General features: G+C 43.3%; 1 protein-coding gene across 1 annotated transcript in view; it reads left to right on the forward strand.

Annotated features, from left to right (window-relative positions):
• The first annotated feature begins 1,064 nt into the window (after window positions 1-1,064).
• Window positions 1,065-18,454, forward strand: part of LOC143103247 (arf-GAP with dual PH domain-containing protein 1-like) — a 30,386-nt gene continuing 12,996 nt past the window's right edge. Inside the window, exons 1-5 of the mRNA XM_076267067.1 lie at window positions 1,065-1,247; window positions 1,465-1,629; window positions 9,238-9,368; window positions 10,187-10,278; window positions 14,058-14,140. Coding sequence (XP_076123182.1) covers window positions 1,539-1,629; window positions 9,238-9,368; window positions 10,187-10,278; window positions 14,058-14,140 — 397 coding nt within the window. The 5' untranslated portion in view covers window positions 1,065-1,247; window positions 1,465-1,538. The remainder of the gene's footprint in view (window positions 1,248-1,464; window positions 1,630-9,237; window positions 9,369-10,186; window positions 10,279-14,057; window positions 14,141-18,454) is intronic.

Below are 18,454 nucleotides of genomic sequence, written 5' to 3' on the forward strand. Positions count from 1 at the left end.
CACCTGCTTGCGATTTATTTTCCATTTCTCGATTTTCATTTTCATTTTCAAGTTCACAACATGCAAATGAGCTGCATTGTTAATGAGATGTATGTGGGTGGTGCTCTGGTGACGACAAATTAAATGTGCCTACCATGATCATGATTTGCTCTGTACTTCAAGAAAACAAAAGAAAAATGGATTTTTAGGCAAGTGTTCTAATTTTCAGCAGTCACTAAAACAAAGTTGGATATTGCCAATATATTGATCAAATATAGTAGCTTGTAATCAATTTATTGATTATATGTTATTGCTCCTCAATAGATTTTGTTTACTTTAGTTGTTTACTTTTGGTTTTGCTATTAATGTATGAGGGGCATTGCTTTGACAGGGTGGGGGCATTTTACCCCACCCTTGGGGGGCGTTTTACCCCACCGCAGGGGGGCGTTTTACCCCACCGCTGGGGCAAAACGCCCCTTTTGCACAATTTTTGTTGTTGGTAAAATACTAATTAACTGTTAACTCTGGACAATTTTCATATTTGGTTTATAATTCATGACATTGTCACTCAAAACTAGGATAGCAATTCTACATATATTTAGCTTTTTGTTTCACAGTAATATCACATATTCCTTAAGGGGGGCGTTTTCCCCCACTCTACCCTATGTTAAATGTGCTTTATAAATAAAAATGACTTGACTTGACTTGAATTGTTAGCTGGCCTACCTGCTTGTCAGCGTCGTTTGTTTAGTAAGATTGTGATGCTGCAGCAGTTGTTTTAATGTTTTAATAAACGTTGTTGTTTATTATTGCTATTCTCCTTAGTATTAGCCTACTAACTTTTTCAATAGTTTACTGTTACATTTTGTCTTATTATTTGTTGCCTGTGTCGCTTTGGACAAAAGCGTATGCTAAATGCAATAACCAATTGTGAAAATGACAAGCACCCTGGTAAACACGTCATCAACTGAGTTGCGTTTGCGCCATTTGTGACAACTGGATGTCGCAAAAGTGCAATTTCTTTTTAGCGGAACACAGTTGCGAAAAGCGCCGCATGCGCATAGGCTACTGCTATTACAGGTTATTCTTCAATCTGTCAAACCAGTCGAATGTCTTCTGATTAACAGGGGAGGTTAGAGGGGAGGTGGGAAGTCTTTTAAAACGGCAACAGTTTTTTTTTACTGACAGAGGAAACTTGATTGAAAATGACCACTTGAGGTCTCTGTCCTACGACTGAAGGAGGACGGGAGACTGATGGGAAACTGAAGGTAGCTATGCATATCGAGCACAGCGTCTGCGAAAGCTGCGAGCAGCCCTGACTGCCGCACATTGCTTTGTGAAATATATTTGTTTGATTTGTTTTGTTATTTAGCCTAATGTAGACTAACTTATGAAACTGCGCGCGTTCTCTTATTGCTTGAGTGGATACACTTAAATGGCAACCCTCGAGTTGGTATATAGCGAATAGATTTTATTTGATTCAAGTTGCAGCCCTACGACTGCTGATCTGGAGAGAGTCCCTTACGCCCAGCGCATTTGGAGGAATCAACATTGTCAGCATGGCCTCAGCATCCGATAAGAACCGGCGACTTTTGATGGAGCTTCTGGAAACAGATGGAAATGGAAACTGTGTTGATTGCGGTGTGGCAGGTAAAGAAACGGCAGTCTAATTGTTTGTTTACATTGCGCACTCACTTCCCCATCGGGCATCCAGGTGACCGTGAGGCTAGCATACCCTGACAGATGAAGAGATGTCCGTGACGAATTTCACGGCGCGGGGTGGCTTGCGGCCGATGCACCTGCTAGGTCTAGGGGCGTTGGGCTTGAACTTTGAAAGTAGGCCAAATGTTGAACTCCTTTCATGCATTGGAGAAACGAACATATGAAAGATAAATGTTATTTTTGTTATTTTTCATTGATTCGGGTGCATGCGATTTCCATGTGGCGTTTGTCTTGTAAAACAAGTAGCCTATCTTGAATTTCACGCCTTACCTCTTCTGTCACACCCTGAAACCAAGCAGTGCCTTTGTGTTCAGCTATCTCAAAAGTTATCAGCGTTGGTTTACACTGCGCTGTGGGCAAACAGGAATGGTTACATTACTGAGACATTTCTGTGAAATTCTGTGGAAAGTGGAAAAAGTGTCTCAGGCAGCAATGGAATTAAGGTGACTTAATGGGGCAGCTTGCCAATTTGGCAAGGTGACTTTTATTTGTCTTCTGCCTATGACCCACTCCCTTGATGCGAATTGTAGGCCTATTGGAGTGGGTTGCCCCACTGTCAGTATGTCTAGTCTAGACCCCAATGGGAGAACTTTGACATAGGACATTGTTTGGTCCATATTTGAGTGTATAGGCCAGCGTTTGTAATGATTTCAGACTTTTGGAGTGTAGCTCGTAGGCCTACTGGGCAAGTTTTGCAGTGAGCCAGTTCAGGGATGTATTACTGCACGGGCCTACCGGGCCCAGGCCCAGGGGCCCAAGGTGTCAGGGGGCCCTGAAGCCCAAGCCATTGCATGGAATCATTGCCTCAATATCAACACATCAGGATGTAGGCTATGCCTTTGATTGAATTAAAGTATTGGCCATCCCCAAAATGCACCAGAATATAGGAAATCACATATGCAACAATTAGTGAGGGGGGCCCTTAATACATCTGGGCCCAGGGGCCCGAAAGTTCATAATCCGTCCATGAGCCAGATACCAAAACTGGCCTGAGACATACTTATAAAAACTTTAGAGAAACTGTAGGCTAACATAAAACAAGCAAACAATGAGCCAGTTGTTATGCAAAACAATAAAATGAAAATGTATAGAGGTTATTGATAACTTCTGGGAAAGAAAAGTTCCCTCATGCACTTATTACCAAGTTTGGCAGATCATGGTGGAAATTATTTTCAGAAGGTGCAGTGTGCAGGAGGAGGGACTAAGACCAGTTATAGGCCTACCTGTTTACCTGTGACATTAAACCCCTCTGAGTTGTTGCCCTGGCACGATTCTGACGCTATATGTTTTAAGTTTTAAGCAAGCATTTTCCTGTAACCACTGTTCTGTAGGCCTAAAAAAGCTGATATGACACAAGTATGAAACCAAATAAAAATGGCCAATCCTTAATTGTCTTAGATAGTTATATATTTAGTCTTATACTTTAGCTATGGGTGATTGTCTAGGCAAATATGAGATTGCAATGTATGTTCATTCTTGTTGAATCCGCTTCTAACATAAAGAAATGACCATATGGGGTGTTAACCACTATTTCTTACTAGAGTTACCAAAATGGCCTTCATATTAAACTGTTCCAGTCTCTGTGTCTTCATTGAGATGTCAGTGGAATGTTGATGAGATTTCCTAATGGCTGAAATGTGTGAAGTGTTAGCCTACCATATAGATCTGAAAGATTTTTTTTTTTAATAAAAACGTTCAGTTTTGCTGGTGCACGGGCACATTGATGTCAAAATAACTTCCCAGACTGCACCTGTGCTCTTCATGACCAAACCAAGACACAGACCAAATAGCAGTCATTTCACCCTGCCCCAAGCTATACAGGGTACAAAACCTGCCCAAGAGCTGGCTACCGCTACACGCACCACCTACATTAGCAGCCTTCACGCATCACCCCATAAGTATAAGTATATATACTCTTTTGATCCCGTGAGGGAAATTTGGTCTCTGCATTTATCCCAATCCGTGAATTAGTGAAAGACACTCAGCACACAGTGAGGTGAAGCACACACTAATCCCGGCGCAGTGAGCTGCCTGCAACAACAGTGACACTCGGGGAGCATGGGGTTAGGTGCCTTGCTCAAGGGCACTTCAGCCGTGCCTACTGGTCGGAGTTGGTCACAACAAGTGCAATGATGTGCAACTGGATATGTATGTATGTATATGTGTGTGTGTGTGTGTGTGTGTGTGTGTGTGTGTGTGTGTGTGTGTGTGTGTGTGTGTGTGTGTGTGTGTGTGTGTGTGTGTGTGTGTGTGTGTGTGTGTGTGTGTGTGTGTGTGTGTGTGTGTGTGTGTGTGTGTGTGTGTGTGTGTGTGTGTGTGTGTGTGTGATGTGCATGCATGTGTTATACACTATGGAGGAAATTATTCTTTCAGATAAGACATCTTGTGAGGTCCATAATGACAGAGCGGCCAGGCCTTCTTAATTCTGGTAAAACTATAAGTATAAGTATATGTACTCTTTTGATCCCGCGCCTTGCTCAAGGGCACTTCAGCCGCTTTCTACTGGTCGGGGTTCAATCTGGCAACCCTCCGGTCACAAGTCCGAAGCGCTAACCAGTAGGCCACGGCTGCCCCTAAAACCGTGGCTTAACATGCTGTGTGTGTGTGTGTGTGTGTGTGTGTGTGTGTGTGTGTGTGTGTGTGTGTGTGTGTGTGTGTGTGTGTGTGTGTGTGTGTGTGTGTGTGTGTGTGTGTGTGTGTGTGTGCATGGTGCACACACACCACACACACACACATACTTAACATGGTGGCTCAACACACACACATACTTAACATGGTGGCTCAACTGACACGTACGTTCTGCTCAAGTCAGAGCTACAACAGCACAACAGCATGTGTTGTCTGAGAACAAATTGTTGGAGGGTATTTGTGTTGATCTGGCAAAATGTTACCATTGTTTCTGAATAGTTGTATAATGTAGTCTGGCAGAACGTTGTTGAAGTTTGAGCTCAACATCCAATCAAATTACACCGCTCCATACTGAAGCCACAAGTTGATTGGCTGAATTAGTTTCCGACTCAGAGCCACTGTTTGTTTATGGGCCTGCTTTTGGTTCCGATTTACTGATCCAGGAGTGTGAGAATGCCAGAACTCTTCTGATGATAATAATAATAATAATAATAACATTTATTTGTATAGCACTTTTCAAGCAAAGAGTGAATCAACAGGTAGAGAGGCCTGTGAGAGGCAACTAGCTGAACTGGACTAGAAGTGGTAATGGGGCAGCTAGCTGAACTGGACTAGAAGTGGTAATGGGGCTGCTAGCTGAACTGGACTAGAAGTGGTAATGGGGCTGCTAGCTGAACTGGACTAGAAGTGGTAATGGGGCAACTAGCTGAACTGGACTAGAAGTGGTAATGGGGCAGCTAGCTGAACTGGACTAGAAGTGGTAATGGGGCAGCTAGCTGAACTGGACTAGAAGTGGTAATGGGGCTGCTAGCTGAACTGGACTAGAAGTGGTAATGGGGCAACTAGCTGAACTGGACTAGAAGTGGTAATGGGGCAACTAGCTGAACTGGACTAGAAGTGGTAATGGGGCAACTAGCTGAACTGGACTAGAAGTGGTAATGGGGCAACTAGCTGAACTGGACTAGAAGTGGTAATGGGGCAACTAATCGCTGCCTCTGCCTTTGATCTCTTCTCTAAAGGCTCTGTTATCCGCACATGCGGCTCAAGGCTCTGTTATCCGCACATGCGGCTCAAGGCTCTGTTATCCGCACATGCGGCTCAAGTGTTCCCTTTCAGCCTGCGTGTTGGCTCTTGTGCTGTGGCATGCAGTCTTTCTGGTTTGGCACGGATGTTGCATACAATTCACAGGTCAGGTGAGATGTTGAAACCATAACGCGCGGATTAGACAGGTGCAGGGCAGCTTGCACTGTATTTGTGAGTTTGTGTATTAGTGCGGTCCCAATAAACATAAGAAGTTTTGAAAATGCTCAAAGATCAGTTAGTAAGGGATTTATTCAACTTTGTTTACACAGCTAGCTACAGTATGAATCAGAATCAGATTACATAATATGGTCCTCACACGCAAAGTCTGTGTTAACTGGAAACGTCCTACTCCCTTCCTGGTTAAGCTGTAGTATAGCACAAGAGTCTGCATGTGGGGATGACTCCTTAAAACATTGGTAGTGAATTGTTTCAGATCAGGCCAGAAATACAGTAGCCTACATCATCACCAGTCTCTCCAGACATGTCTTGGGACACATTCTGTTGTGCAAGACTCGTGTGTCAATGACTTGTAATACAGGTTTTTTATCCAGCTTTTAAATGCTTCATTTGTATTTACAGTAAGTGTTTTTACAGTAATGCCATTCAAGTATCAATGCGGGTTGTCAGTTATGCCGCTGCTGGAAGTCAATGAACCCTCTCCAGACCCACTCTCAGTCTCAAATGAGAAGGGTCTGGTGTCCCGTGGCTAGGATGTGAGGAAAGTAGGGATTTTGCTCTCTCAAATCAAATGTCTAATGCTCTGAAGATGTATTGATGATGACTCTCATAATCGCTCCCATTAATGGCATCTTCCATGATGTGCCCCAGTCGCTCTTCTGCGGCTAGCCAGTTGAAGTGGAGTGGACTCCCTTTACTGACTTCACAGTCACCATGACTGAATGATGCTAAAGGATGCCAGAAGGGCTTATTTGTTCTTCTGTTCAGACATGAACTTAATGTTTGACAGGTTAGGGTTAGGATCAGCATTTTAAAGAAAGTGACTTAGACTAAAGTGCTTTTTAAAAAAAAAAAAGAAGTGTAGGGTCTTCAGTGCTTAAAAAGGAAGTGATGTCAGCTCTTTAGTGCCTTGAAGGAAGTGATGTCGACTGTTCAGAGCTTTAAAGGGTGTCTCCAGCTCTGAGCACTTCCTCCCCCTGTTAGCGCCTGTGGAATGTGAATGTGTTGTGTTCCTCTGATGTGAGCGGTGCGGTGCGGCTACTGCCTGTCCCTCTCTTGTGCCGCCTGGCTTCTCTCGAGCTCTTCCTGTTTAACCCCACCGCGTGTCCTCAGCCTAGCTTTGTGGTCTCATGTTTGTGCGTCTCACTCTTTTTTGTCACGTTTCACTTATTTCCGTTGTAATTCTCAAACACCCTTTCCACACCTCTACATGCCTCTGGTCATCCTCTGACCTCATTATAGACTTCAGTCTGTGGTCTGCAGCTCCTCTCTTGCACACACACACGCACGCACGCACACACACACACACACACACACACACACACACACACACGCACACACACACACACACACACTCACACACACACACACACACACACACACACACACACACACACACACACACACACACACACACTCACTCACACACTCACTCACTCACTCACTCACTCACTCACTCACTCACTTACACACACACACACACACACACACACACACTCACTCACTCACTCACTCACTCACTCACTCACTCACTCACTCACTCACTCACTCACTCACTCACTCACTCACTCACACACACACACACACACACACACACATACACACATGGGTGCCCAAGCCACTGCTCTAGCTCTAAACTAAACTCTAACCCAAGAGCAAGCTAACACAGGCTCAGACGCACGCTGTGTGTGGTTAGTGGGTCTGAGAAGGGCTTATTTAAATTAGATTAGATTAGACTTTACTGTAATTGTGCAGAGTACAACAGAGACAACAGTATAAACAGTAGAATATAGTGCAATGTAGACATAAAAGGGGTATGGTTTACAGTACTATAAATGAAATATAAATATAAATATGTGTATATAAGTATATATACTTTTTTGATCCCGTGAGGGAAATTTGGTCTCTGCATTTAACCCAATCGTGAATTAGTGAAACACAAACAGCACACAGTAAACACACAGTGAGGTGAAGCACACACTAATCCCGGCGCAGTGAGCTGCCTGCTACAATGGCGGCGCTCGGGGTGCCTTGCTCAAGGGCACTTCAGCCGCGGCCCACTGGTCGGGGCTCGAACCGGCAACCCTCCGGTTACAAGTCCAGAGTGCTAACCAGTGGGCCACGGCTGCCCATGTGCAATGTATTATTAGCAGTAGCCTTATAAGAGCAGAATATATATGGATATGCAGTAATAATAATGTATGAACATGTACAGATATGTGTAGTGTACAGTAGCAGTAACATTATAAGAGCGGTAAAAATAATATAGATATATGCAGTGAACAGTAATATTATAAAAAACTGAGTAATGGATATTCAGTATGAACTGTATAAACAGATATGTACAGTATGTACAGATATTTGCAGTGTAGTAACAGTAACATTATAAGAGTAGTAAAAAATAATATAGATATATGCAGTGTATTAACAGCAATATTATGAAAAACAGAATAAATATGGATATTCAGTATATAGACATATATGTACATTATGTACAGATATGTACAGTGTAATAACAGTAACATAAGAGTAGTAAAAATAAGTGTATGTGCAGTAAGAACAGTATAAAGAGCAGTAAAATATGTATAAGTGTAATTACAGTATGTACATTTTAGAAATATAAATAGAATACTATGGATGGGATAGGGTAGTGCAATAGAACACTATGGATGGGATAGAGTAGTGCAATAGAACACTATGGATGGGATAAGGTAGTGCAATAGAACACTATGGATGGGATAGGGTAGTGCAATTGTGTTGTTTGTTGGTTGGTTGCCACTGGGGTGCAGACCGTCTTTAGTCTCCTCAGGAAGAAGAGACGTTGGTGAGCCTTCTTGATCAGGGTAGAGGTGTTGAGGGTCCAAGAGAGGTCCTCAGAGATGTGGACACCCAGAAACTTGAAGCTGGTGACATGCTCCACCTCAGTTCCGTTGTTGAGGATGGGGGCGTGTGTGCTAGCTTTTGACTTCCTGAAGTCCACAATGAGCTCTTTGGTCTTCTTGGTGTTGAGAGCCAGGTTGTTGTTGGGTTGGAGTTAGTAATATTGTAGTCTGATGGCCTGGATGCCTTGCCACATTTACATCCTTAGCCTGTGGTTGTGCTTGGCCTTTTTGATGCCCCTTCTCAGGTTAGCCCTGGATAGGCCTGAGCATCACCTGATCTGAATGCCTTGTGCCTTCAGCAGCATTTAGATAGAGATGACATATTTTTGCATAGCTTGTGTAGCTATCTATCTATCAATCTTCTAGGGTTGTGGTTCTGGTTTAAGTGTGAGTCAAGGGGTCCTGTGCTTTCACAGCTTCTTTCAGTGCTGGGCCTGAATAACTTGTTGGTGTCAGGCTATGCCTGTTGTTCTTGCTCAGTGGTTGAACAAATATCTAGTAGCATCAAAGTCATGATTAAAATTCACATTTCGTAAAACACAGTCTGATTTATTTACTTTCTTGTACAGTTACAATAATATTCATCACGTCTGTGCATCTGGACTTATAATGATTTATGTTTACAAAATGTACAAAGGTATTCAACAAAACAGTTTTACAGCTCAGTGTCAAACATAATTTATAAACTAATTTATAGTATTCAATCCGTTGGACTAACACATCTTGATAAAGCTGTATCTCTGTGTGTTATTCCCCCTGTTCTCAGAGCCCAAGTGGGCATCCTCCACCCTGGGTGTTTTTGTGTGCCACAGTTGCTCCGGCCTGCACAGGAACATCTCCCAGATCAGCCGGGTCAAGTCCATCTTCATGGACCCCTGGGAAGCAGAGGAGGTCAAGGTGAGGCCAAGAGGAAAGTTGCCTGTCTGTCTGTCTGTCTGTCTGACTGACTGCCTGTCTGCCTGTCTGCCTGCCTGTCTGTCTGTCTGTCTGCCTGTCTGTCTGTCTGTCTGTCTGTCTGTCTGCCTGTCTGCCTGTCTGTCTGTCTGTCTGACTGCCTGTCTGCCTGCATGCCTGTCTGTCTGTCTGTCTGTCTGTCTGTCTGCCTGTCTGTCTGTCTGTCTGTCTGTCTGTCTGACTGACTGACTTTCTGTCTGTCTGTCTGTCTGTCTGACTGACTGTCTGTCTGCATGCCTGTCGGCCTTCCTGTCTCAGTAAATGAGTTGCACTCTCATAAGCAAAAGGCAGAAATACATTCAGTGTGTGTGTGCATGTGGTTAGACTGGATTCCTTTTCTCTCTCACAGACAGATGCATGCACGTACGCCCACAGACACACACATACACACACACACACACACCCACAGAAAGAGAGAGAGAGAGAAAGAGAGGGATGCGTGCACGTACGCCCACACACACACACACACACACACACACACATGCATACCCACACCCACAGAAAGAGAGAGAAGAGAGGGAGTTATATATACTCTATGTGTGCATGTTGTTGAGTTGGCCCAAAGACATGCACGCAGTCAACATGTGGCACAGGTTACACAGTGAGACATCTACACACCTTTATGAAGTAGTTCACTTAAACAACCAATGCAAATGCAGAAGCTTTATGCACATGGGTGTGTTTTTTTGTGTGCTCTCATTCTCAATCCTATATCTCTCTCATTTGTACTCTTCCTCACACTCTTCCTCTTTGTGCCCAAGTTCATCGCCTCTGCTGGAAATACTGCAGCTGTGGCCAAGTACGAGCAGAAGATCCCTGCGTTCTACTACAGGCCGACCAACACAGACTGCATGTGAGTGACCTCTGACCCTCGCCACTTCCACCTGTACACTGAGCTCCATGAAATCACCCACTCCCTGTTATCAGATGTCATTGTGAGGTCATCGTCCTACTGGGCTTGACCTTTGACCTGGATGACTGAATTGGGGTGGGGCCTTTCGCTTCCTGTAATTCAGGCCTCCATATTTCTTCACTGCTTCCTGGACTGAGTAAATACAGCAGGGTTAACTGTTACAGCACAGGAAATTGGCGAGTAAAAGGTGTTTGCATAACTCCCATAGTAATGTCACAGTTCCACCAATGTGTAGACCTGCTTCAAGCAAGACTGAGCTTAGATTCAGTGGACAATACTGGCAGTAGTGTTACATCTGTTACACTTTTTCAAGTGAGGAAAGTAAGTACAGGATTTATAAAGCATGTTTAAACACAGCTTTCACTGACCAAAGTGCTGTACACATTACAGTATATACATCAGATTGTAATATACCTATAAATCAAGATTTAAAGACCTTTACCAACAAGCAGAAAAATCCCAACCTCAAAGAACCTGAGAACTGTAGTGGAAAAAGCGTTACAGAGTTAAAGCCTCACAGACATAACAGACATCAGATAGAAGATTAAAGGGGCTGGGAAGACCGGAGCATAAAGGTGGGGTTTGAGCCTGTAGCCTTTACAGTAAACGCAGAGATGGAGGAAGTGCGTTTACTGTGGAGTGGTAAATCTGGCAATTGGTTCCACAGACGCGGAGCAGCGAGATGTTTGAGATGTGGTCATGTGGCTGAGGGTCATGTTAGAGAGCCAGCAGATGGGAGAGACCTGGGGGCGTGTAAATGAATGAAGTCAGTGATAGTTTTGGCCTGCCCATGAAGGGCCTGATGAAGAGTACTAAATAACATGCTAACATATGAGCATGCTAACATATTGCATGCTAACATATGAGCATGCTAACATATTGCATGTTTGGTTGGTGAACATTTTAGTGTATATACTCTTTTGATCCCGTGAGGGAAATTTGGTCTCTGCATTTATCCCAATCTGTGATTAGTGAAACACACACAGCACACAGTGTACACACAGTGAGATGAAGCACACACTAACCCGGAGCAGTGAGCTGCCTGCTACAGCGGCACTCGGGGAGCAGTGAAGGGTCAGGTCGGTGCCTTGCTCGAGGACACTTCAGCCATGGATGTGGGCATGGGAGAGCAGTGCTCAACCACTTCCCCCGCCCACATGTTTCCTTCTGGGATCAAACCGGCAACCCTTCAGTTACAAGCCCGAAGCCCTAACCAGTAGACCACAGCTGCCCCAGATATTCGATTCAGAAAAAACTACGTAACTTGCAAAGAGTACATAAAAACACAATAGACAGCTTTATACCATGCACACTGTGCTCTGTGAGGATGAGGATGAAGATCAGGATGAGAGGCAGAGGGAGAGAGAGAGGGAGAAGGAGAGGGAGAGAGAGAGGGAGAAGGAGAGGGAGAGAGGATGATGATGAGGATGAGAGGGAGAGGGAGGGAGAGTGAGAGAGAGTGAGGGGGAGAGAGAGGGAGAAGGAGAGGGAGAGAGGATGATGATGAGGATGAGGATGAGAGGGAGAGGGAGGGAGAGTGAGAGAGAGAGAGGGGGAGAGAGAGGGAGAGAGAGAGAGAAGGAGAAGGGATGAGGATGAAGATTAAGTTTAGGATGACGTTAAGGTATGAGCTACACCAGGCGCGTAACTGAAGCGTTCCGTTCGCGACGCGTAAAATTCATTTGAAATGAACGGTGTATTTTTTTCGAATGTACGCGCCGCTATCACGTCTGGTGTAGCTAATTGTTGCAGCAGACACAACGCGAACGAAACGCTTCAATTACGCGCCTGGTGTAGCTTCACTGTAAGGATGAGAGGGAGAGGGAGAGAGAGAGAGAGAGAGAGGATCTGAGTGGGAGAGGGAGAGAAAAAGAGAGAGAGAGAGAGAGAGAGAGAGAGAGAGAGAGAGAGATGATCTGAGTGGGAGAGGGAGAGAAAAAGAGAGAGAGAGAGAGAGTGAGAGAGAGAGAGAGAGGATCTGAGTGGGAGAGGGAGAGATAAAGAGAGAGAGAGGGAGAGAGAGAGAGAGGGGGGGGATCTGAGTGGGAGAGGGAGAGAAAAAGAGAGATAGAGAGGGAGAGAGAGAGGATCTGAGTGGGAGAGGGAGAGATAAAGAGAGAGAGAGGGAGAGAGAGGGGATCTGAGTGGGAGAGGGAGAGAGAAAAAGAGAGAGAGAGAGGGAGAGAGAGAGAGAGAGAGGATCTGAGTGGGAGAGGGAGAGAGAAAAAGAGAGAGAGAGAGGGAGAGAGGATGGATTAGTGAGCTGCAGCGAGGGCCAGCTCTGCTCTGCTCTTCCCTAAATGCACGCTAACATTGGATATACTGTCTGCAGTTTGTGTGTGTGTGTGTGTGTGTGTGTGTGTATGCACATATGAAGCTTGGCATCATAAAGATGCTGAGGATGATGTAGCGATAGCAACAAAAGAGCGGGAAAGTAGCTGATGCAGGACTCCACATTCCACACACCTGTCCAGTCCTGTGTTTACACAGCTCTTCTAAGCACGGGGCGTTTACACAGCTCTTCTAAGCACGGGGCGTTTCCTAAGGTGCTTTGAAACAACACTAAACTGACTCTGAACATGAGTCATTGAAATTTGTCCTTCATTCATAACAATTAATTCATCCACTCATTCATTTATACCTTTATTTGTTTCTCGGACATTTAATGAGGGTAGCCCTCATTTTTAATATTTTCAGTTCCCCTGTTCTTTTAGTGTCCAGTGTGGCTGAAAGAATTTCTTGAATTTCCCCTTGGGGATCAATAAATGATCTATCTATCTAGAAGTACTGTAGGGAGCAGGCTATTTCGGTCGTTAAGTCCGACGTCACGGGCCCAACAGCTTTTTGGTCAAAGAACGTTTACTAGCGCAGCCAGCTGGTTTTTGCAACTTGTAAACCTTGTCACCATCACCTCCGTTTAATTGAGGGTAAAACAAAATCGAGCAAACAGAGCTATTACAGAGCAATTACTGTAGCTGTGCAGCCAGATGATACAATCAAGGGTTACGTGCAGCAGTGTTTCCCACAGAATTTAATTCTATTTGTGGTGGTTGGTTTACAGAATTAACTTGAATCCAACAGGATTTAGCAAATTAGCGCAGCATGGTTATGATGCTAACCAGATTTAAGCACAATTTAGTACAACCTGGAAAATCATTGTGTGGTGGTCAATGTTGATATTGTGGTGGGCCGCCACAAATAAGTCAATGTATGTGAAAGACGGGTGCATGGTTATGCGAAAATTAGGATTTTATAGGTTGAGGCAACAAGTGTGTGACAATTACTATTTACTTGTTTACTTATACATTTAGCTATTTTACTATCTATTTGTTTACTTATTTACTTGGCTATTTTACTGTCTATTTGTTTACTTATTTATTTTGCTATTTTACTATCTATTTGTTTACTTATTCATATGGCTGACACTTTTATCCAAAGTGACTCCCATATGAACATTGTTACTTGGGCTAGTGTCCCCATGGCAACTCGAGGTTAAGTGCCTTGCTCATGGGTACAGCGGGAATTGAATCCGCAACTTGTTCTGGCTACACTGCCACCGCCCCCGGGTGGCACATCTGTTTATGTACAGTACTAGGCATTTCTTGCCCACTTTCTGCCAGCCAAACTGCTTTGGATACCTTTAAGGATACCTTTAATTTTTCTCATCTGTGTTGAGCTAGGAGACTAAAATGTGCTGTTGACTCCATATCAATCTGCAGGCTACTACGGGAGCAGTGGATCAGAGCAAAGTACGAGAGGAAGGAGTTTATATTTGTGGACAGACAGGAACCCTATTCAGCAGGTAAGGCGAGCATAAGTGACGCAGACACACGTTCACAGCCCCACACACATACTGTACGCTTCCATGAGTCCAACCACACCAAGTGTACGCTTTAATGCATTTGAGTTAGTGACACACATTCACACCCTACACACATACATAAACACCAACAGCAAAAAAGGCATACAGTGCAAATGTGTGTGTGTGTGTGTGTGTGTGTGTGTGTGTGTGTGTTTGTGTGTGTGTGTGTGTATGTGTGTGTGTGTGTGTGTGTGTGTGTTCTTTAGAACACAGCTGATCAACTGTCTGCTTTCACTTTTTAATAAAGTTCCATTGCAAGAAGTGACCGGACTACTTGCGGAGTGATATGTAAGGCGTAAATCAGAAGCACAAAACCCGTTGCCATTGACAGCGGTAATTATTAGGGCTGTCAATCGATTAAAAAAATTAATCTAATTAATTACATACTCTGTGATTAATTAATCTAAATTAATCGCATATATAATTTTTGCTGTGAAAGTATTTTAAATATTTAAATTCAAATGAATCATTGAATAATCAGCATTAGTGACATTAAAGTTCAAAAACTCTTTTATTATTATTTTCACTGTTCAAATAATTGCCATAATAATCTATGATATGACCTAATATGCTGAGGAAATAAATTCAAAAGTGCTTCGGGAAGAAGTTTTTTTTCACATACAAGGCATTTCAGGCCACAGATATAACCTAGGGGACACAATGAAAATAAATTAACACTCCCCTCAATGTCAGCACTTATTTCTTTACATTGATGTGCGACTATAGAGTTGATGAACTCCGGTGATATGCAAATTCCTTGCTGCAGACATTGCAGAGGACTTTATTTTCAACACTTTATTTTTATCAACACCATCAGGCCGTTTTTTAAAAGTAAATGTTCCAATCAATGATCCAGGCAGCACGTTTTCTTCTCTCTCCTTCATTTTACAGTCTAATTTTTACTGACTAGAACGGCTCGGGGTCAAAGGTCATACGGAATCGATTAATCTGCACTAATTTTTTTAATCAGTTATTTTTTCTCAAATTAATTAATCGAAATGAATCAGTTATTTTGACAGCCCTAGTAATTATATGTTTCAGCGGTAATTCCATGAATTTATTTTACTGTAGAATTTTGGGAAATCTCATTCAAGTCAATGGAGCGTTCTACTAGCATTGTGAAGAGCCGTATAATAAATATTGTTAGTACATATACATAATACATATGACTCTGACGCACTCTCGTCTGGACTGTGCTTGATGTGTGACCGCTGTATGATTGATGAGTTGTTTAATGAATGAATTAATCAACTGATGGATATCAGGTACGACTGATAGACATCCTCAGCTGACACAAGAAAATATGAACTCTGTTCACACATTTGGTTACTTTAATCCAAACTTATTCATTGTTAGCATATTGTATATAAGGGATAATGTATAGAACGCCGGTCATTATTGGGAAAATAAGTCCCGGCAGGCCGAACCGTCTTGCTTCACCCTGAAGGGACTTATTCTGGGGGCGTTCTATACATTATCCCGCTTATTATACGGCTACTTGCCAAAACGAAAAAATAAACTCGATATGTCTCTTTACACTTACTTAAATCAAACAAACTCAGCTGATCAAGCATCTGCCTTCACTTTTGAATAAAAATCCGTTGCCATTGACAGCGGTCATTATTTAGAGGTCCTTAGACAAAAATAATGACCGGTAGAACTTTGGGAAATCCCATTCAAGTCAATGGAGCGTTCTACTTGTAAAGGGCCATATAATTATTAAAAGTAAGCACATGTCTGAACACACACACACACACACACACACACACACACACACATGCTCTACTGTCAATACTTGTCTCTCACAGCAACCATCACCTTGGTTACATTATTATCACATTAAATGCATTGGCTATACCCACACCAAGTGTCTAGAGCCTGCGTGTGCTTTAGCAGTTTGTGGTCAGCTCTCTTAAGTCGATGTGTGCATGTGTGTGTGTGTGTGTGTGTGTGTGTGTGTTCAGAAATGGTCCACGTTCCCAAAAAGGGTGTATGTGAGAAGGAGGAAGCAACCTGCGGTATTTTCACACACTCTCTTCGTTTTTGAAACCAAAATACACAGCTGTGGCCCACTGCCAATAGGAACTGTGTTGTGTACGTGTAGTGGAGTGTGTTGTGTACGTGTAGTGGAGTATGTTGTGTACGTGTAGTGGACTGTGTTGTGTACGTGTAGTGGACTCTGTTGTGTACGTGTAGTGGAGTGTGTTGTGTTGTGTACGTGTCATGGAGTGTGTTGTGTACGTGTAGTGGAGTGTGTTGTGTACGTGTAGTGGAGTGTGTTGTGTACGTGTAGTGGAGTGTGTTGTGTACGTGTAGTGGAGTGTGTGTAGTGGAGTGTGTTGTGTACGTGTAGTAGAGTGTGTTGTGTACGTGTAGTGGAGCCACTCTGCGGGTGAATTCAGTAAGCATCTGTGTAGAGGTTTAAGTGTGTGTTTACGTGACTGTAAAGTGTGTGTGTGTGTGTGTGTGTGTGTGTGTGTGTGTGTGTGTGTGTGTGTGTGTGTGTGTGTGTGTGTGTGTGTGTGTGTGTGTGTGTGTGTGTGTGTGTGTGTGTGTGTGTGTGTATGTGTGTGTGTGTGTGTGTCTTCGCCATGCTCCCAGCTCTGGCCTGCCTTCATCTTCATTTTCTGGTGGCGTCTCTGCTTCATTCTTAGTCTGTTTTTTCTGCACCAGACTTGTATCTCTCTCTCTTATTTGCCAAACTCACATCTTGTTTTCTCTCTCTTTCTCTCTCTCTGTTTGTATGTATCATGTGTTAGAAGATCCAAGAAGAGGTAGTGTGTCAAGATATTTTTTTTATTTCATTATTATTAGTATTACTCAGACAGCAAAGGTCCACTGTTGAGTTATTGCCACATTGTTGTGTTTACATTTGACTGGAACTCACTAACACTAACAGCGAAGCTACACCAGGCGCGTAACTTTAGATGAATGGTCTATTTTTTTTTAACGTACGCGCCGCTATCACGTCTGGTGTAGCTACTTCCATTGATTATAATGGAAGCTAATTGTTGCAGCAAACGGAACGCGAACAGAGCGCTTCAGTTGCGTGCCTGGTGTAGCTCAGCCCTAAGAGTTCAGGGTTTTCAAATCATGTCAGACATTCAGAATTCTGAGCTGTCTTCAACGCACCACAACATCTGTGTTGGAGATAAACTAGCTTCTCTTTCAATTTCAGTAACAGTGACGAGTAGTTTCGGAGGGCTGGTGCAAGCCCTGCACGATTAGCACTGCTCACGCTCCTGCAAAGTTGGTGTGTATTATGTACAACATGCTTATGCTCACCAGGTCCGATTGGTGTGTTTGAAATGTAGACTCTAACAGTTGCAGTCTTGGTTTTGCTAAGCTGCGTGTCACCCCACTATCCCCTAAGTAGCCCTGGCTGTAGCGTGCAGATCGGTGACTCGGGTCAGAGGTCAGAGGTCAGATTGTTTTACATCTGAATGTTAATTGAATAAATGAAGAGTTTGGTTCCAAAACGCTATATCTCCGTTTAAAAAAAAAAAAAAAAAAACATGAGGCTATTTAAAAAAAAAAAAAGTCAGGCTATTTTATTGTGTACTTCAGGTAATATCAATCAAATTGCAGTTGTGTTGTTTTGATTGAGTAAAGATAAATCAATCAACCATGCCCAATTACAGTTCTACTGAAATAACTTGAAAAACAAAATGTAAAAAAACGATTTATATAAAATTCATTAAAATGGTGGATTTGGCGTTTTGGAACCAAACTCAAATGGACTGAGCTCACATGGATTGCGTCCCCTAGCTGCCCCAGTCACCACCTCATATTCACATCAGAGGATTCCACCATGTTGGATTCCACCCACACCAAGAGTGCATTTGAGTTAGTGACACACCAATGTCATCGAACTCGTTAAAACATCAACACTGCAGGTACAACTTGTACACCTGTACAAGCGCACCGATTAGAGCTTGAGTCGCTCATTGACTGGCCAGATGTTATCAGACGTCCGACCATCAGCTTGGTGTGTGCACATGCATCAGGCTCCGTTGCTACAGCACCTTCACTGTCCAATAAAAGTTGCAGTTACTTCCCATTCCATATTTGTAAATTTTATACCTAACAGGCAGTACAATAAGCCTTTAACTCCCTCACACACACACACACACGCACGCACGCACGCACACACAAACATAGACACAAACACAGCACACACAATACACACACACAACAAACATAGACATACACACAACACACAAAATATACACACAAAATACACACACACACACA

The sequence above is a fragment of the Alosa pseudoharengus genome, unplaced genomic scaffold (genome assembly GCF_046254945.1).
Source record: "Alosa pseudoharengus isolate Yale_2024_CS ecotype anadromous, Long Island Sound unplaced genomic scaffold, YU_APseudo_1.1 YU_APseudo_1.1_scf_4, whole genome shotgun sequence".
Classification (NCBI taxonomy): domain Eukaryota; kingdom Metazoa; phylum Chordata; class Actinopteri; order Clupeiformes; family Clupeidae; genus Alosa; species Alosa pseudoharengus.